The sequence below is a fragment of the Mustelus asterias genome, unplaced genomic scaffold, assembly GCF_964213995.1.
Source record: "Mustelus asterias unplaced genomic scaffold, sMusAst1.hap1.1 HAP1_SCAFFOLD_44, whole genome shotgun sequence".
NCBI lineage: Eukaryota > Metazoa > Chordata > Chondrichthyes > Carcharhiniformes > Triakidae > Mustelus > Mustelus asterias.
In genome coordinates this window covers 1,844,700-1,866,053 of record NW_027590121.1, presented here as the reverse complement: position 1 = coordinate 1,866,053, position 21,354 = coordinate 1,844,700, and the positions used below count along the sequence as shown (strand labels likewise).

At 46.1% G+C, this 21,354-nt stretch overlaps 1 protein-coding gene across 1 annotated transcript in view; it reads right to left on the bottom strand.

Moving 5' to 3' along the window:
- The window catches only part of LOC144482991 (uncharacterized), a 160,993-nt gene that overhangs the window by 88,826 nt on the left and 50,813 nt on the right, over positions 1-21,354 (bottom strand). Inside the window, exons 4-5 of the mRNA XM_078201817.1 lie at positions 14,871-15,624; positions 742-1,172 (exon numbers count right to left, since the gene is read on the bottom strand). Coding sequence (XP_078057943.1) covers positions 742-1,172; positions 14,871-15,624 — 1,185 coding nt within the window. The remainder of the gene's footprint in view (positions 1-741; positions 1,173-14,870; positions 15,625-21,354) is intronic.

Genomic DNA, 21,354 nt, shown 5'->3' with positions numbered 1-21,354 from the left:
TTCACAACCCTTTGGGAGAAGCAGTTTCTCCTCAACTCTGTTTTAACTTTGCTGCCCCTTATCCTAAGGCTATGACCTCTCATCCTAGAATGCCCCTTGGTTGGCACGAGAATTGAAACTGTGCTGTTGGTGTCGCTGTGCATCACAAACCAGCCACCCGGCCAACTGAGCGAACCGACCCCCTTTATCCAAAGTATATGTGACTCCTTCAAAGAACTCCAACAAATAGGTTGAATATGATTTCCCTTTCTCAAACCGTGCTGACTCCTAATGTCTGAATTTTTCTAATTCTCATGATATCTTTAATAAAGCTTTAATATTTTCCCTACATCAGATTTTAGATTAAGTGGCCTTTAGTTTCCTTTTTGCCTCCCTCCTTTTTTGAATAAAGGAGTTACATTTGCTACTTTGCAATCTACTGGAATCTTCCTCAAATCTCGCGACTTTTAGATAATTAAAACGGTGCTATTTCCTTCCATGTTCAAAATTCTCTGCTGTTCAGGTTACAATACATTGTGCAATTCCATCCAATCCTGATCTGATGTTTTGTGCAAGTTTCCTGACCCCAAATCCACCCCTTCTAAGACCAATTATATCAACACCTATAACAGAGCTGGAGTCACTTTACAATTCAGCAGAAACAGACCCAAAGTTACATGGTTCAGTCTGAACACGAAAACAACAAAATCCAATCACAACAGTTACTTGTGAACTCGCTGGTGTCTCAGCAGATTGGATGACTGACTGAATCCCTTTCCACACTTGGAACAAGTGAATGGCTTCTCCCCGGTGTGAATTCGCTGGTGTGTCAGCAGAGTGGATGAGTGAGCAAATCCATTCCCACACTGGGAGCAGGTGAACGGTCTCTCCCCAGTGTGAGTGCGCTGGTGTACAGTGAGTTGAGATGATTGCTTGAACCCAGTCCCACAGTGAGAGCACCTGAATGGTTTCTCATCAGTGTGAACACGTTGATGGTAATGCAGATTTACAGAATTTTTAAAGCATTTCCCACAGTCTGGACATTTAAAAGGTCTCTCATCAGTGTGAATCCGCTGGTGTGTGAAGAGGGTGGCTGACTGAGCAAATCTCTTCCCACACTGGGAGCAAGTGAATGGCCTCTCCCCAGTGTGAATTCGCTGGTGTAATGCGAGGTTGGAAGACTGAGTGAATCCCTTCCCGCACACAGAGCAGGTGAACGGCCTTTCCCCAGTGTGGATTCGCTGATGTTTCAGCAGATGGGATGAGGCACTGAATCCTTTCCCACACTGGGAGCAGTTGAATGGTCTCTCTTCAGTGTGAGTTCTCTGGTGTATATGTAAGCTGTTTGACTGAGTGAATCCCCTCCCACACTGGGAGCAGGTGAATGGTCTCTTCCCACTGTGACTGCGCCGATGAATCTCCAGCTGGGAAGGGTAATCGAATCCCTTCCCACAGTCCCCACATTTCCACAGCTTCTCCCTGTTGTGACTGCAATTATGTTCCGAAAGGCTGGATGATTGGTTGAAGACTTGTCCACACACAGAAGACGTGTACAGTTTCTCTTCACTGTGAACGGTGCTATTTCCTTCCATGTTCAAAACACAATGATATTCAGGTTACAATAAATTGGCTAACTCCATCAGGTTTTGATATAATATTTGGTTTCAGTTTCCCAACTGCAAATCCTCCTCTTCTAAACCCCTGTGAAATTGATGTAAAACAGAAAAAAGGAAGTGAGAGAGAACCCACAAAAACACAAAGTCAGGTTGTGAAATTGAGCTAAATGAATCTGGTCATTTGTGGGGCTGGCACTCGGAAAAAGCGATCATGAAAACTGCTGGATTGTCATAAAAACCCAGCGGGTTCACTGAAATTCTTCAGGGCAGGAAATCTGCCACACGATCTGGACACAAGACGCTGGACACTGTGAGAGAAGACAGAGAGAAGTCGGAGAGGTCAGGGTGAAGGAGAGGGATTTTGTACATTGACAACTCAATTAGAACTTTGACAGAAAGTTTCCTAAACCCTCAACCTCCACCCACCTAGAAGGACCAGGGTAGCAAATAGATGGGAAAACCATCACCTTCAAGTTCCCCTCCAACTCACACACCACCCTGACTTGTCTGACATCCAGGACTAAAAGAACAGAAATTTCTTTCATATAAACACTGGGAAGACTGAACCCATTGTCTTCAGTGTCAAAGTGAGGGAGCTAAAGGATGTCAATGTCTTTGAGAGAAAAAGAAAAAGATACCTGGGCGGAGTCTTGCTCCTAATTCCGATGTTCGTCTGTCACGTTTTCAGAGTCTGCAGCCTCCCTGGATTCACTTCCTTTCCCTTCAGTTGCTGCAAGTCCCCAATTTCCCCCAGAATGAGAAAAGAAATGGAAAGGGGGAAACATTGATTTCCTCCCAGATGTTGTCCAGAGGCGGAAGTTTCAATCTGAACCTCGTTGGCCAACTTCCGCATTGTGACGTCACAATGGAACCGAGCCTGAATTAGCCAATAGGAATAAGTCTACCGATGTGACGTCCTGGAGTTCCAGTGCGCAGGCCCGGGCGCGCAGACATGGGAGCCCCGCCCCTTCCCATTGATTCCCCCGCCCCCTGCCATCTCCTCGAGCCAAGGTTTCCAGGCAACCGGCTGGCGGCTCCAGCCAGAGCGAGAAGCCGCTCGGTGATCTCCCCCTCCCCCCTCTCTCTCCGGCGGCTGCTGCTCCAAAAAGAGATCGAGAGCGACCGCTGGCGGCAGCCGCACTGCGCCTGCTCCGGACAGCTCGGCTCAGCAGCGCTCTCTGCGCCTGCGTGCTGGGCTGCCCGCTGAGGGAGTGGGGGAGGGGACTTTGCAAAATCTCTTCCCATCATTTTCTTCCCAGTCCCGCAGTTTGATTTGAAACAGAACAGCTTCTGTTTGTAGCTTCACCACAGACTCAAACTTCACACACAGACTCAAACTTCACCACAGACTCAAACTTCACACACACACTCAAACTTCACACACAGACTCAAACTTCACCACAGACTCAAACTTCACCACAGACTCAAACTTCACCACAGACTCAAACTTCACACACAGATTCAAACTTCACACACAGACTCAAACTTCACCACAGACTCCAACTTCACACACAGACTCAAACTTCACCACAGACTCCAACTTCACACACAGACTCAAACTTCACACACAGACTCAAACTTCACACACAGACTCAAACTTCACACACAGACTCAAACTTCACCACAGACTCAAACTTCACCACAGACTCAAACTTCACCACAGACTCAAACTTCACACACAGATTCAAACTTCACACACAGACTCAAACTTCACCACAGACTCCAACTTCACACACAGACTCAAACTTCACCACAGACTCCAACTTCACACAGACTCCAACTTCATCACAGACTCAAACTTCACCACAGACTCAAACTTCACCACAGACTCAAACTTCACACACAGACTCAAACTTCACCACAGACTCCAACTTCATCACAGACTCAAACTTCACCACAGACTCAAACTTCACACACAGACTCAAACTTCACACACAGACTCAAACTTCACACACAGACTCAAACTTCACACACAGACTCAAACTTCACACACAGACTCAAACTTCACACACAGACTCCAACTTCACACACAGACTCCAACTTCACACACAGACTCCAACTTCACACACAGACTCAAACTTCATGCTCTGGCCAACATCTGTGAGGAAAATACTTTCTTTCTGCCCCTGGGAATTACAGAGACAGAGAAATTCTCTGGAACTGGAATTAGAGCTAAATATGCTGAGGGGGAAAATGTTTGTGATTTTGTGGAACCTGTTTTTATTGTCTGAGCTTTTTAAAGTGTAATTTATCTTGTCTATTCAAATACTGTTTCTTAATGCATGATTCAGTGATGTTAATTTTAGATTAATTTTTAAAGTCAAAATTTAAAAAAATGAAACATTGTCTTTTAGTTTATTCTATTGGGATTTGTGGGAATTTGTTTATTATAAGGTGACCATGAGGATCGTAACAACATTGATATGTCTGGTGTTGTTATATGGTGCATATGATGTGGAGATGCCGGTGTTGGACTGGGGTGGGCACAGTAAGAAGTCTCACAACACCTGGTTAAAGTCCGACGGGTTTGTTTGGAATTACGAGCTTTCAGAGCGCTGCTCCTTCTCACCTGATGAAGGGGCAGCGCTCTGAAAGCTTGTGATTCCAAATAAACGTGTTGGACATTAACCTGATGTTGTGAGACTTCTTACTATATGGTGCATATTAGGTATATTATTTATGGATTTTGTTTAATTCCAGAATAGTATTGTAACTACTCTGTATATTTTCCAGTCAAAGAGTCATCAGAGCACAAGATAAATCAATTCAGCAGCTTGAGTCCGTGCCAAGTCTCTTTCGGGGAATCCACTCAGTGCCATTTTTCCTCGATATCCCTGTTCCCCAGTACGTTTCATTCCTTCAAGTGCCCGACCAATTTTATTTTGAAATCACTGGTCGTCTCCACTTCCACCACTCTCATCGTCAGTGAGTTCCAGAACATGATTGCTTGCTCCCTAAGTCAAGTTCTTCCGCACCCATCTGTATCTCTAATCATGTAATAGAGTTCTGAATATTGCATACATTTTTAGTTCACTAAATATGCAAATTTTTTATATGCTTAGACACAATCCTGTGTGAAGATTTCAGGAATATGTGTCCTGTACATGAAACAGTCAGCACGGATCTGTCGATTAGGATGAATCAGCACCCTCAGGACAATGTCTATTTCAGGTCGAGCAAAGTGAGAATGGAGGGAGAGTGTTTGAGATGGAGATTTACAAATTTTCAAGAATGAGAGGAAAGAATGTTCCACAGAAACTAGAATTGTCTGTTCTGAGTTTTTATCCTGTACTGACAGCAATGATTTTTGTGAATTTCTTTCACAGGCTATTAGAAGGGGAGAATTTACAGACACAAATCTCAACAAACATGACGTTAGGATCTGACAGAGTCACCCAATTATTCAGGATCTGAATACCATCGGCATTTGAAACTAGAATGGGAAATGTTTGTCTGTTCCTTCAAACTGTTTAAACATCAGTGTGACTGGAAAATCACTGAGACACATACACTCGAGTGAGAGTATTCCAGTGAACTGACTGTGGAAAGAGCTTTAACCAGTTACACAGCCTGGAAAAGATTGAAGGATTCACAGTGAGGAGAGAGACCATGTATGTGTTATCTGTGGGGTCAAACCTTCATCTGAACCTGGAGATGTACAAAGACACTCAGACCATGGAAATGTCGGGACTGTGGGAAGGGATTCAATTGTCCCTCGAAGCTGGAAACCCTTCGATGCAGCCACACTGTGGAGACACCGTTCACCTGCTCTGAGTTTGGAAGGGGATTTTGTGATTCATCCACCCTGAGGAATCACCAGCGACTTCACATCAGGGAGAGGCCATTCACCTGCTCTGAGTGTGGGAAGAAATTCAGCGATTCGTCTGCCCTGCTGACACACCAGCGGGTTCACAATGGGGAGAGACCATTCACCTGTTGTGTGTGTGGAAAGGGATTCACTCAGTCATCTACCCTGCAGAACCACCAGCGATTTCACACGGATGAGGGACTGTTCCCCTGCTCAGAGCGTGGGAAGGGATTCACTCACTCATCCCTCCCGCTGACACACCAACGCATTCACACTGGGCCGAGGCCATTCATCTGCTCCGAGTGTGGGAAGGGATTCACTCAATTATCTAGTCTGCTGAGACAAACGATTACACACTGGGGAAAGGCCATTCATCTGATGTGTGTGTGGGAAGTGACTCAGTCAATCATCCAGTCTGCTGGAATACTGAGGCACCTCCCCCAATAAGAAACCTGTTCAATGCTCTGACTGTGGGAGCTGCTTTAAAACCTTAGCCGACCTGAGGGTCGACCAGCGCATTCACACTGAGGAGACCCCGTTCAGGCACTCTCACTGTGCAAAGAGGTTTAGAACATCATCTGACCTACTGAAACATCAGGGAATTCACACTGGGGAAGAGACCCTGATAATTCCCACTCACTTTCAGCGATTTCTCATAAAATCTACCAGATTGGAAGCTTCTGCCTGAAATTTTATTTTCCCTGCGTTTCCAAACTGAGACCATTCACCTGCTCAGTGTGTGGGAAAGGATTCACTTGTTCCCCCAAGCTGCTGAGACACCATGGCAGTCACACCCATTAGTGACCTTTTGGATGCTCTGACTGTGGCTGTTAATTATATCAATAGAGGTGAAGTTTATTCAGATGGAGGGCACTGATTAGATAGTTATAATGAGCAGGTAAAAAGTGGGACTCACTAATATAACTTGGAGTCAGAGTTGAACCTGTAATGTTTGATTCTGTGAACAAATCTATACCAAATAAAGATTGACTCCACTCCAAGGCTGTCAGGATTATAACATGGTAACAGAAAATGCTTGTCTAATGGTGAAGGTTGGAAACTAAAAGAAAGTATATTTCAGACGGAAGCTTACAATTCCAGCAGCTTTTGTGAGAAATGACTGAAAGGCAGTGGGAATTGTCAGGGTCTGATTACCTGCTGATGCTCTCGGAGTCTGAACCATACAACCAGTGGAAGAATGAAGTGGCGATGTGGACACGGGTTACATCCCGATCAAGGAGGAAACAAGATCTGGCCTTGGCACTGTCACTTCCTAACACAAGGAAAATCAGCAACAAAGCATTTTCTGATCAGCCAAACTGCAAGTTGATAACTGCACTGGCACGGATGATTCATGTAAAGAATTCACTTCAGGTGGTTGGAGGGTAGAATCCCTGTCAATTGGTCTATGGGAGAAATCCCCAATTCCCCTCTGTGCCGGGCGATCGCCCTCCTGCTTTAAAGGGATACAATTAGTTCCATTTTCAGTCATCAATTATCTGATTGTTCCATGAAAAGAATTGCTCAAAGCAACAAATTATTGGAGATACCAGAAGAGGGTTTCTTCATGTGTAACATTTGGGTTGAAGAAGAAAAACCATCTTTTTCTTCAATTTGTTTTGAAACACTGTTTGTGTGAATTTTTGCGATCCCGGTCAGGACTGTTAACGTTTGCAGAGAAATTCGAACACCCAGTGATTAACTGAAAGAATTACATCACAAGATTCCACATTTTTAAACAAAAACAAACTTTACTGTATGTTTAAATAAAATTTAAAAAGACAACACTACAAATTGAATACTACACTCAATAAAGATTTATGATATAAACCGAGTTCTATTTTTTTACTTCACCCCAAGAGTTTCTTTATACTTAATGATAGCTTGAAGTTTCATTCACTTCTGGTCCTAGGACCATCCCAAAGGTATGTCAAAGCTCTCCACAATTCACTTTAATTCTCCCCAGTACACCAGATATTCTCCCCAGGCAGCGGGCGATCGAGGAGGCCGTCCATCCTGACTGTCTGCCCCTCTACTGCGGGTACATTCACAGCCAGGTGTCCCTGGAGAGGGAGCATGCGGTGTCCACGGGCGCGGTTGATGCCTTCCGTGCCCGCTGGGCACCGCAGGGGTTGGGGTGCGTTATCGACCCTGATAATCACATTTTAATTTGATGTTTTTAAGTTTCCTTTGTACTTTGATTTTTGTTCGGGCTGTTCCCCCTCCTTTTGGGGAGCTGCCCCTTTTACTTTGTCCTGACTTAATTTGAGTTTGTTTATTCGGTTTGACCTAAAAAGAGGCCAAGAGTTTATGGGAGTCCATCCATTATCTTTTCACTAAACAAGCCTCCAATTTTCCTTTAAGCTCTCAAACTGTGGACTCCTCAGTCTAAACATGGGCTTCACTGCATTCTTGCTGAGGCATTTAAATGTTGGAAACACCCCTGGTTTCCAACGGTCCTCTAGGCTTCTAGTCCCACAGCTGGTTCACAGCTCCTGGTCCCAGAACTGGTGGCTTCCAAGCTAACTGCAGGCTGTCCGCTGGAACCAGGTCATTGATTGGAAAGGACTCAAAGGTTCCGGGGAAAAGGCAGGAGAATGGGATTGAGATTTATCAGTCATGATCGAATGACACAGCAGATTCGATGAGCCAAATAGCCTAATTCTGCTCCTATATCTTATGGTCTAATTCTAACCAAGGCTCCACCCTGAATCACATATCTCCATGGTAACAGAGACCAGGTGGAATATCTGACAGATATTTAGCTTCAAAACTAAACCTTTTTTCCTGAGGTTTGCATGAAGAATGAACCTAACAAAAACAGTACAATAATTGTCAGACCCAATGTCTCCAGCTAAAAGATCCAGCTGACTTTTTACAGTTCTTACTTCTCGAGTTTTGACTTCTTAAACCAACATGGGCCATGCTTTGTGACTGCGAATTCCCTGAGGGTGTTTTTGTCAGATTCTCAACCCAGGTTTTCCATTTTTTAAAAGCAATTCTTGCAACTAATTCTTATTTCTAAAACATAGGAATTATGAAATTAGATTTTTGTAACAAAAACAGGAAGAAATGAAAATGTATCACCTTCATAATATCCCATTTAGAATATTACAATATACAACATGCTGTATATCTTAACAACAGCCATGATCTTATTGAATGGTGGAGCAGGCTCGAAGGGCCACATGGCCTCCTCCTGTTCCTAAATCCACTGTTTTCCTGTGTTGATCTATCTTATAACCTGCAATAGACACAATAATCCCTCCATTGTCTACTTCACATTCACAAGTCCAGCTTGGTAACAGCACACTGCTGGGTTCCATGTCCAGGAATCTCAGTCCACTGAAGATGGAAATTACTGCTTGCAGTCTTTTCTGACGGTTTTCTTCTTACAATAATTATAGTCCAAAGTTCCTCCTGCAAAAGGAGAGTCTTCATTGCTGTTCATTTGTGAATTTTCAAGTTCTATTTTGAAAACAGTCTGTACAGAGTTCACATTTTGAAATTTATTTTCTTCCATGTTTGTAGTTCCTCCATTGTTTAAATCCAGAGAGAATATTCCACTCAATTCCACATTGAAACTGTTTTCTTCTTGCTCAGTTATAGCTGATTCCTTTATTGTCCAGGACAATATATTCACAATATCTTTAAAACAGAAATTAAACATTCCCATTTGATTTTAGACAGGAACATATTCTGTTCATTTGTTCTTTATTGTCAATGTCAGGCTGGTGTTGTTCTCCTTGGAGCAAAGGAGGTTGAGGGGAGATTTGATAGAGGTGGACAAGATTCTGACAGGTTTAGATAAGGTGGACAAAGAAAAGCTGTTCCCATTAGCTGAAGGGACAAGGACGAGGGGGACACAGATTTCTTGTTTCGGGTCAGAGATGCAAGCGGGGAGGGGAGATGTGAGGAAGAATATTCTGATGCAGCGAATGGTAATGACCTGAAACTCGCTGCCTACGAGGGTGGAGGAAGTGGAGACAATAAACAATTACAAAGGAAATTGGATGGGCATTTGGGATGTTCCAAACAGAACGAAGAACAAAGAAAATTTTGTTTTCTCAAAGAAAACAAAAAAAAAAACAAAAAAAAGAACAAAGAAAATCCATCAAGACATCATTTGACTGAGTTTGGCAGAAAGGGACCGACGCAGGGTTACATAGAACATAGAACATAGAAAGCCACAGCACAAACAGGCCCTTCGGCCCACAAGTTGCGCCGATCACATCCCCACCTCTAGGCCTATCTATAGCCCTCAATCCCATTAAATCCCATGTACTCATCCAGAAGTCTCTTAAAAGACCCCAACGAGTTTGCCTCCACCACCACCGACGTCAGCCGATTCCACTCACCCACCACCCTCTGAGTGAAAAACTTACCCCTGACATCTCCTCTGTACCTACCCCCCAGCACCTTAAACCTGTGTCCTCTCGTAGCAACCATTTCAGCCCTTGGAAATAGCCTCTGAGAGTCTACCCTATCCAGACCTCTCAACATCTTGTAAACCTCTATCAGGTCACCTCTCATCCTTCGTCTCTCCAGGGAGAAGAGACCAAGCTCCCTCAACCTATCCTCATAAGGCATGCCCCCCAATCCAGGCAACATCCTTGTAAATCTCCTCTGCACCCTTTCAATGGCTTCAACATCTTTCCTGTAATGAGGTGACCAGAACTGCGCGCAGTACTCCAAGTGGGGTCTAACCAGGGTCCTATAAAGCTGCAGCATTATCTCCCGACTCCTAAACTCAATCCCTCGATTAATGAAGGCCAGTACGCCGTACGCCTTCTTGACCGCATCCTCCACCTGTGAGGCCGATTTAAGAGTCCTATGGACCCGGACCCCAAGGTCCTTCTGATCCTCTACACTGCTAAGAATGGTACCCTTCATTTTATACTGCTGCTTCATCCCATTGGTTCTGCCAAAATGGATCACCACACACTTATCCGGGTTGAAGTCCATCTGCCACTTCTCCGCCCAGTCTTGCATTCTATCTATGTCTCGCTGCAACTTCTGACATCCCTCCAAACTATCCACAACACCACCTACCTTGGTGTCGTCAGCAAACTTACCAACCCATCCCTCCACTTCCTCATCCAGGTCATTTATGAAAATGACAAACAGCAAGGGTCCCAGAACAGATCCCTGGGGCACTCCACTGGTCACTGACCTCCATGCAGAGAAAGACCCCTCCACAGCCACTCTCTGCCTTCTGCAGGCAAGCCAGTTCTGGATCCACAAGGCAACAGCCCCTTGGATCCCATGCCCTCTCACTTTCTCAAGAAGTCTTGCATGGGGGACCTTATCGAACGCCTTGCTGAAGTCCATATAGACCACATCCACCGCTCTTCCTTCGTCAATGTGTTTGGTCACATTTTCAAAGAACTCAACCAGGCTCGTAAGGCACGACCTGCCCTTGACAAAGCCGTGCTGACTACTTTTGATCATACTAAACTTCTCTAGATGATCATAAATCCTGTCTCTCAGGATCCTCTCCATCAACTTACCAACCACTGAGGTTAGACTCACCGGTCGGTAATTTCCCGGGCTGTCCCTGTTCCCTTTCTTGAATATAGGGACCACATCTGCAATCCTCCAATCCTCCGGAACCTCTCCTGTCTCCATCGACGATGCAAAGATCATCGCCAAAGGCTCCGCAATCTCCTCCCTCGCCTCCCACAGTAACCTGGGGTACATCCCATCCGGTCCCGGCGACTTACCAACCTTGATGCCATTCAATAGTTCCAACACATCCTCTTTCTTTATGTCCACATGCTCGATCCTTTCTGTCCACCGCAAACCAGCAGTACAACCACCCAGATCCCTTTCCACCGTGAATACCGAGGTAAAGTATTCATTAAGCAGCTCCGCCATTTCTAACGGTTCCGCACAAACTTTTCCCCCTTCACCTTTTAAGGGTTGGAGTCGGTGGGATTCGGGGAGGAACTCTCCACCGGTTGGGGATATACCAGGTACAGACGAGGATGGCTGTGGTTGTTGGAGGTCAGTCATCACTGCAAGGGTCACTGCAGGGTTCATCTAAAACTCTGCTGGCCATGTTTAAACTCACATTAAGTGTTGTTCCACTATCACCCTTGTGCACGATGATCCACCCAGTAAAGCAACAACTTAATATTAAAATTCTCATCCTTGGTTTCAAATCACTCCATGACCTTGCCTGTCCCAATATCTATAATCTCCTATAAGCCCCACAACCCTCAATATATTACACTGCTCTAATTCTGGTCTTTAGTTTGTCCCTGACCTTGCTTCACCAGTGCAAGCTCTACCTTCAGTTGCTTAGGCTCCAACCTCTGGAATACCATCCCTACACGTCTCCAACTCTCCACCTCGCTTAACTCATTTAACACACCCCTTAAAATCTACCACTTTGACCAAACTTTTGGTCATCTAACCTAATATCTTCTTTGTGGCTCAATATCATACTTTATTTTACAATGCTCCTTGGATGTTTTATTATTTCAAGGCGCGATATAAATATATTTTGTTGTTCCTCATGTCTCCTGGGCCTCATCATTTTCAGCTGCTTCATTAATTACCGTCTCCCCACCGTAGGGTCGGAAACGGGGATGTTCACTGATGATTGCAGTGTATATTACCATTCACAACTCTGAATACTGAAGCTGCCCGCATGCAGCGCAGGACCAGGACAACATTCAGGTTAGAGCTGATTGTCAATTCATACTGACACCACATAATTATCAGGAAATATCTATTTCCAGCAAGAAAATCTAACCATCTTCCCTTGATATTCAATGGCATTACCATCAGTGAATGTCCCACCAGCAATAACTTTGGGGTTACCATTGACCAGTCATTTAAATACTGTGGTTACAAGAGCAGATCAGAGGTTGGGAGTTTTGTGGCAGGTTACTCACTTAATGACTCCCCAAAGGCTTGCCATGATTCACAAGGTATAAATCAGGAGTAAGGTGGAATATTCCCTACCTGGATGAGTGTATCTGCAACAATTTTGTAGATCCTATCCAGGACAAAGTAGCCCGCCTGATCAGCATCTCAAATACCACCTTAAACATTCACTCTCCACCATTAGCCCACAATGGTGGCAGTGCATCCCACATATTAGATGCACTGCAAGAAATCACCAAGGCTGTTTTCACAGCATGTTTGAAGTCGGAAAATATACCTCTATAGGCTGGTATGAGTCAAAATACAGTCATGCTTTATTCTCATAAGCTTATGGGAGAACTTGACCCCTTGAAAGCGGAAGCCAAAGTTCTCTCTGAACACAAGAAGCATGGATATTTATACATCAGGGTTCCCAATACAAGTCATGAAGCAAAGTCCAGTTAACAGTCCTTGATCATAAATTATAGTTCCTTTAACAGCTTCTGATAGTCTCTGGATCATGGTTAGAGACCATCTGGTATCCTTGGGTCATAAAGCACAATTCTCCTGGTAGTCGAAGCCAAGGTGTCACCTCTGGTCCCCTGCTCTTCCCGCAGCGTTTCCTTTGAAGTGACTGAGTGACTGAGTGCAACTGTCCCAGTGGGAGTCCTCCTTCAAATGGCCATTCTCACACTCTACCATTTGCTTCCTTTGTTTAAATCATACACAAGCCTACGAGAAAGAAAGACTTATCCCCTAACATCTATATTTAACTGTCTGTTTTATCAGAATGATATAAACAAGCAAGGGAACCATGAACAAATAGCTTATACTAAAAGTAAAAGCTGAAAGACATGAACAAATGGCTTATATTACTACCAGGAGCAATATAAACAAAAAGGAGGCTCGCCACAAGGAAGGGCTATGTTTGTGATACATTCCAGGTACAAAGTTCAACCTTTTAGGCACAAAATACATTGAGTACAAAAAACATTAACCCTTTCCCTTCTTCAATGTTCCAAACCCTAACTTCTACCACTTGAAAAACAAGTGCAGCCAGCGTATGGGAATGCCACCATCTGTAAATTGTACTCCACATCACACACCATTCTGACTTGAAAATCAATCACCATTCCTTCTCTGTCACTGCATCAAATTCCTGGAACTCCCTAACAGCGTTGTGGGTATACCTACACCAGATGGATTGCAGCAATTCAAGAAAGTGGCTCATTTTCTTTACAAGAGCAATCAGTGATGCGCAATGAATGTTGGCCTTGCCAGTCACATTCACATCCCCTGAAAGAATAAAACAAAATCCTCATCCCTGGTATCATTCTCAGCCATGAGTACTGCAGTTATCAATGAACAGCTCCGCTTTCAACTTTATGATGGGGGGAGGGTCATTGGTGGAGCAATGTCAAGACACATCTTAAAGTCACTATCGTATCTGCTTCCACTACCTTCCCCGGCAACGAGTTCCAGGCACCCACCACCCTCAGTGTAAAAAACCTGCCTCGTACATCTCCTTTAAACCTTGCCCCTCACACCTTAAACCTATGCCCCTGGTAATTGACTCTTCCACCCTGGGAAAAAGCTTCAGATTATCCACTCTGTCCATGCCCCTCATAATCTTGTAGACTTCTATCAGGTTGCCCTCCTCAACCTCCGTTGTTCCAGTGAGAACAAACCACGTTTCTCCAACTTCTCCTCATAGCTAATGCCCTCCACACCAGGCAACATCCTGGTAAATATTTTCCGTACCCTCTCCAAAGCCTCCACATCCTTCTGGTAGTGTGGTGACCAGAATTGAACACTAGATTCCAAGTGCGGTTTAACTCAGGTTCTATAAAGCTGCAACATGACTTGCCAATTTTTAAACTCAATGCCCCGGCCGATGAAGGCAAGCATGCCGTATGCCTTCTTGACTATCTTCCCCACCTGCATTGCCACTTTCAATGACCTGTGTACCTGTACACCCAGATCCCTCTGCCTATCAATACTCTGAAGGGTTCTGCCATTTACTGTATATTTCCCATCTGTATTAGACCTTCCAAAATGCATTACCTCACATTTATCCAGATTAAACGTCATCTGCCATCTCTTCGCCCAAGTCTCCAACTGATCTATATCCTGCTGTATCCTCTGCCGGTCCCCATCGCTATCCGCAATTCCACCAACCTTTGTGCCGTCCACAAACTTACCAATCAAACCAGTTACATTTTCCTCCAAATCATTTATATATATTACAAACATCAAAAGTCCCAGCACTGATCGCTGAGGAATGTCACTTGTCACAGCCCTCCATTCAGAAATGTACCTTTGCACTGCCAACCTCTGTTTTCTTCTGACTAAATATCTCGAAACTTCCTCACACCCTGTCACTCTGTGATCCTTGTGACATTTGAAACCAGGTATTCACAAAAAGACTCAAAGAGCATCAGCCCACTGGAGGCTGAGACCAGCCAGTCCAGCACAAAGAAACCCTCTGACCCTTCCCATTGACCAACTGTGAGAATGAACAAAATACAGTCCTGGATGCAACTGAGAGCAGAAACAATAACAGCAGAATCCTACCCCGGGAATCACTCGTGAACTTGTTGATGTCTCAGCAGCTGGGATGAAACTCTGAATCCCTTCCCACACTGAGAGCAGGTGAACGGCCTCTCCCCAGTGTGAACTCGCTGGTGTATCCTCAGGTGGGATGACCGAATGAATCCCTTCCCACACTGAGAGCAGGTGAACGGTCTCTCCCCAGTGTGAACTCGCTGGTGTCTCTGCAGGTGGGATGATCGAGTGAATCCCTCCCCACATTGAGAGCAGGTAAATGGTCTCTCCCCAGTGTGAACTCGCTGGTGTGACTGCAGGTTGGATGACCAAGTGAATCCCTCCCCACACTGAGAGCAGGTGAATGGCCTCTCCCCAGTGTGAACTCGCTGGTGTGTCTGCAGGCTGGATAACTGAGTGAATCCCTTCCCACACTGAGAGCAGATGAACGGCCTCTCCCCAGTGTGAACTCGCTGGTGTCTCTGCAGGCTGGATAACTCAATGAATCCCTTCCCACACTGAGAGCAGGTGAACGGCCTCTCCCCAGTGTGAACTCGCTGGTGTCTCTGCAGACTGGATAACTGAGTGAATCCCTTCCCACACTGAGAGCAGGTAAATGGCCTCTCCCCAGTGTGAACTCGCTGGTGTGTCCGCAGGTGGGATAACCGAGTAAATCCCTTCCCACACTGAGAGCAGGTGAATGGCCTCTCCCCAGTGTGAACTCGCTGGTGTGTCCGTAAGCTGGATAACTGATTAAATCCCTTCTCACACTGAGAGCAGGTGAATGGCCTCTCCCCAGTGTGGCTGCGCCGATGAACTTCCAGCTCTGATGGGGCTCTGTATCCCTTCCCACAGTCCACACATTTCCATGGTTTCTCCATGATGCAGGTGTCCTTGCCTCTCTCTTGGGTGGACAATTAGTTGAAACTTCGTCCACACACAGAACAAGATTACAGTCTCGACCCGCTGTGAATGGTGTGATATTTATTCAGACTGTGTAACTGGTTAAAGCTCTTTAGTCCGTGCAGTGGAACACTCTCACTCAAGTGTGTCAGTGTGTTGATACTTTTTCACTCACACTGACATTTCAATTCTTTTCAAATCGACAGACTGGACAATTATTTCTCCTTCTGGATTCAAAGTCCGATGATATTGAGGTCCCAAGGAATATGACTCTGTCAGATCGAGACGTGACATTTGAGATTTCGGCCTGTGATTCCTCTTTCAATATCCTGTAAAATGAGTTTCCAAAAGTCATCAGTGTCAGTACAGGATAGAAATTCAGAACAGACAATTTCTATGGAACATTCTTTCCTCTCTCATTCCCCAAAAGCTGTAAGTCTCCATCCCACACACTCTCTCCCCATTCTCAGCAGGTCTGGCAGCACCTGTATGGAGAGAAAAGAACTGATGTTTCAGAGCTTTGACAAAGGGTCATTTAGACAAGAAACACCATTTTCTCTCTTGGTTTCAGATTCCAGCATCCGCAGTAATTTGCTTTTATAAGGCTGCAGATACCTCCTTCCCAAGTAACATGCGTGTGCCCAAGACATCACCACTTGGTTCCCTTATTTCTTTCGCACCCATGGTGCTCTCCGCAGTAAACACAGAGGAGAAGTATTCATTAAAAATCTCACCCATCTCCTGTGGCTCCACACACAGATGGCCATACTGATTTTTAAGGGGATCTATTCTCTCTCGAGCCACCCTTTTACTCTTAATACAGCAAAAGAACCTCTTGGAATTTTCTTTAATCTTACCTGCCAGATCCATATCAGACCCTCTTTTTGTCCTCCTGATTTCCCTCTTCAGTATTTTCTTACACTTTTTATAGTCAGAGTGATTCACTTGTCCCCGATTGCCTAAACCCAATGTATACTTCCTTCTTTTACCTCACCAGAGCCTCAATGTCCCTTGTCTGCCAGAGATCCCTAAATTTACCATTCTTTCCCTTCATCTTAACAGGAATATACTGCCCCTGGATTCTTGATATCACACTTTTAAAACCTCCCATTTGCCAGTCATTCCTTTCCCTTCAAACAAATTCACCTAATCGACATCTGCTAGATCCTGCCTAATGCCCACAAAAGTGGCCCTGCTCCAGTTTAGGGCCTTGACCTGTGGATCTGTCCTATTTTTTTCCAGAACTATTTTGAAACTATTGGTGCTCCCAATAGTGCTCCCTGACTGACACTTCAGTCACTTGCTCCACCTCATTTCTTAACTGTCTAATAGAAAGTGAGTCCAGGAATTGATAATGAAAAATAAGGAGCTGGGAGATGAATTGAACAAGTATTTTGCCTCGGTGTTCACAATAGAGGATACAGTTCAAACTCAGAAACAGCTGGAAATCAGAAAACAGAAGTGTGGGATGAACTCTGAAAAAGCACAATTCCCAGGGAATTCCCTGACTTGTCCTCGGGTCCTGCTGGGCTTCATTCTCGGGTCTTAACAGAGTGAGATAGTTGATGTGTTGTTCAATTTTATAAAATTTCCCATCGGGAATTGGATAAAGGGAAACTGGTGGATGCGCTGTACTTAGATTTCCAGAAGACATTTGATGAGGTGCCACATGAAAGGTTATTGCAGCAAATAAAAATTCATGCTGCGGGGATAACATATTGGCGTGGATAGAAGATTGGCTAACAGCAAACAGTGGGCAGAAATGGATCATTTTCTGGTTTAAGAGAGAGAGAAACCTGGGCCAACCTTTCCAGAGTCTGCACCCTCCCTGGATTCACTTCCTTTCCCTTCAGTTGCTGCAACTCCCCAATTTCCCCCAGAATGAGAAAAGAAATGGAAAGGGGGTTGAAAAGAAAGTGTTTTACTCACAGATGTTTGAGACAGGAGGAAGTTTGAGTCTGTCTGAAGATCAATCTTCATTCACACAAAGCCTGCGCTCTGATTGGCTGGAAGTCCAGAGTCCTTCCAGTCCTCCAACTCTTCCCATTGGTCAACACCTGATCATGAAGATCAGAGGGTGGGTTCTCCCCTGCACATGCGCAGCTTCCCCTCTCCCTCGCACATGCGCAGTCCCGGGCCGGGGGGAGGGGGAGCTCACCGAGCAGCTTCTCGCTCTGGCCGGAGCCATCAGCCGGTTGCCTGGAAACCTTGGCTCGATGTGGTGTAGGGGGAGGGGAACAATGGGTGGGGGCGGGGCACCCGGGCCTGCACACTGGAACCCAGAGACGTCACCGCGGAGCGGAGTGATTCCTATTGGCTGATTCAGGCAGGGCTCTCTCGTGACGTCACAATGCGGAAGTTGTCCAATGAGCTTCAGAGTGAAACTTCCTCCTCTGGGCAACATCTGGGAGGAAATCAATGTTTCCCCCTTTCCATTTATTTTCTCATTCTGGGGGAAATTGGGGACTTGCAGCAACTGAAGGGAATGAAGTGAATTCGGTCTGTGTATTCCACACATTTTTACTCCAGTAATGTCGACAAAGCTCGGCACAACATCGTGGGCCGAAGGGCCTGTTCTGTGGTGTACTGTTCTTTGTTCGATGTTCTGTGTTCTATTTATCTGTCTGGCAGCCTGCATGGAAATTTTCAGCTCTCTGCGTCCAGGGCAGGAAGCAGTGAGCATGGATCTGTCAATCACACATGAGGACGGCCTTAACCGGGATCTTGGGTTCATGTCACACTCCCTGTAATCCCCACGACTTGCCTGGGCTTGCAAAATCTCACTAACTGTCCTGGCTGGAGACAATACACATCTCTTTAACCTGTGCTTAACCGTCTCTCCACTCACCTTGTCTGTACCTTTAAGACTTGATTACCTGTAAAGACTCGCATTCCAACCATTATCTTGTAAATTGAGTTTGTGTCTTTATATGCCCTGTTTGTGAACAGAACTCCCACTCACCTGATGAAGGAGCAGCACTCCAAAAACTAGTGGCTTATGCAACTAAATAAACCTGTTGGATTTTAACCTGGTGTTGTGAGACTTCTTACTGTGCTTACCCCAGTCCAACGCCGGCATCTCCACACTCTGAGTGGAAACAGAGAGAAGTAGGAGAGGCGGAGGGGAGGAGAGAGATTTTATACATCTACAACTCAACAGGAACTTTGACAGAATTTCCAAACCCTGTGAACACCATCAGCTCCAAGTTCCTCTCCAACTCACACACCATCCTGACTTGTCTGACATCCAGTACTGAAAGAACAGAAATTTATTTCATATAAATACTGGGAAGACTGAACCCATTGTGTTCAGTCCCCACTACAAACTCCACTCCCTCGCCAACAACTTTATCTCTCCTCCTGGCAACTGTCTGAGGCTGAACCAGGCTGTTCACAACCAGGGTGAAATAGTTCATCCCAAGATGAGCTTCCAGCCACATGTCCACATCATCATCAAGACCACCTTCATTCATAGAAGCATTAATAGTAATTAATAATAATGAATAATAAAATACAGTGTAGAAGGAGGCCATTCAGCCCATCGAGCCTGCACCGACAACAATCCCATCCAGGCCCTATCCACATATTTACCTGTTAATCCCCCTGATACCAAGTGGCAATTTATCATGGCCAATCCGTCTAACCAGCACATCTTTGGACTGTGGAAGGAAACCGGAACACCCGGAGGAAAACCACACAGACACGGGGAGAATGAGGGCGGCACGGTAGCTCAGTGGTTAGCACTGCTGCTTCACAGCTCCAGGGTCCTGGGTTCGATTCCCGGCTCGGGTCACTGTCTGTGTGGAGTTTGCACGTTCTCCTCGTGTCTGCGTGGGTTTCCTCCGGGTGCTCCGGTTTCCTCCCACAGTCCAAAGATGTGCAGGTTAGGTTGATTGGCCAGGTTAAAAATTGCCCCGTGGAATCCTAAAATGCATAGGTTAGAGGGATTAGCGGGTAAATAGTGGGGGTAGGGCCTGGGTGGGATTGTGGTCGGTGCAGACTCGATGGGCCAAATGGCTTCCTTCTGCACTGGAGGGATTCTATGATTCTATGAATGTAGAAACTCTGCACAGACAGCGACCCGAGGCTGGAATTGAACCCGGGTCCCTGGCGCTGTTAGGCAGCTGCGCTAACCACTGTGCCACCGGGCCACATGTCAGTGTCATCGCCCGACTCCAGCCCAGTCTCAGCTCATCTGGAACCCTCATCCATTCCATTGTGACGTCACACTCTCACCCATTCCATTGTGATGTCACACCCTCACCAATTCCGTTGTGACGTCACACTCTCACCCATTCCGTTGTGACGTCATGCCCTCACCCATTCCATTGTGACGTCACACCCTCACCCATTCCATTGTGACGTCACACCCTCACCCATTCCGTTGTGACGTCACGCCCTCACCCATTCCATTGTGACGTCACACCCTCACCCATTCCATTGTGACGTCACACTCACCCATTCCATTGTGACGTCACACTCACCCATTCCATTGTGACATCAGGGCTTCACTCTCCAATCACAATCCCTGCCGGCCTCCCACATGCAGCCTCAATGGCGGCAGTCAGCCCGGGTCTAACACTACAAGCTGCCGCTCCATTTGGTACAAAGGGGGGGACCGGGAAGTTCATTTCCGGGGTTTGGGTTTGAACAACATGTTTACAAAGTCTCTCCACCCACCCGCCACATTTATCATTCCCCGCGCGCCGCCCTCTACCTCGCATTGATCTCGTTTCCAAGTTAAAACCGTCTGTCCGTTGCCATTACCTGCACTGCGCATGCTTCAGTCGCAGCCCGGCCCCGCCTCTCATTCACTCCGATTGGTTGGAGGACCAGCCGCTCTCGCTCGGTCCTCCAGCCCCGCCCCCTCTTCCTATTGGTTCAGAGTTGCTGTCAATCAGCCCCGGGCATTGTGATGTGGAGCATGCGCAGTCTCATTGCTGTCCTTGGCGCTTGTTTGTCCCGGAGAAGCGGAGTCAGCGTTAGGCGGTGGCTGGGAGGATTTGGAAACACTTTGTGGATCCGCAAACCCTTCAGAATCATTGTCAGCTCCCTGGTTTGCAGCTGCGGGGCTTCTCCCTCCCTCCCTCCCGGGAACAGGCCCAGGTTAACGGCCCCATCCTGGCTCAGCCACTGGAGGATGGTTCACATCAGAGGATGGGGGAGGGGGACAATAAATAAGAGGTTACACTTTGGCCTCAAATCAATGAGGACTCTGATCTCTGGGAAGGAAGGAAACCCTGGGAGGTGGGCGGGGAGGATTCACAAATACCCGCTGGAGGCCCCAACACCCCCAGTAAAAAGCTGCAGCTCCCTGCAAGGGACCAGGAGAGAAAATAATTGATTTTATTTTCACTCTGTACAAAAGAGAACTGAACCCAGCCAGAATAGAAGGTGGGAGAAAAGATTTGTGAAGATATTTCACACTGGGTTTGCCAGGCTGACCAACTCTCTCAGAGAAAATGAAAGGACATCCTTCATGAGTCTGTCGGAGCAGGTGAGCAGTATTGTGTGCGGTGCTGCTGGAAGTGCGAGGGTGGGCACGGGCTGGTTGGCAGCCAGAACAGTTGGAAGAGGGTGCTGCACACATCCATCTTATGGGTGAAACAGTGCCCATACGCCATGCAGCCT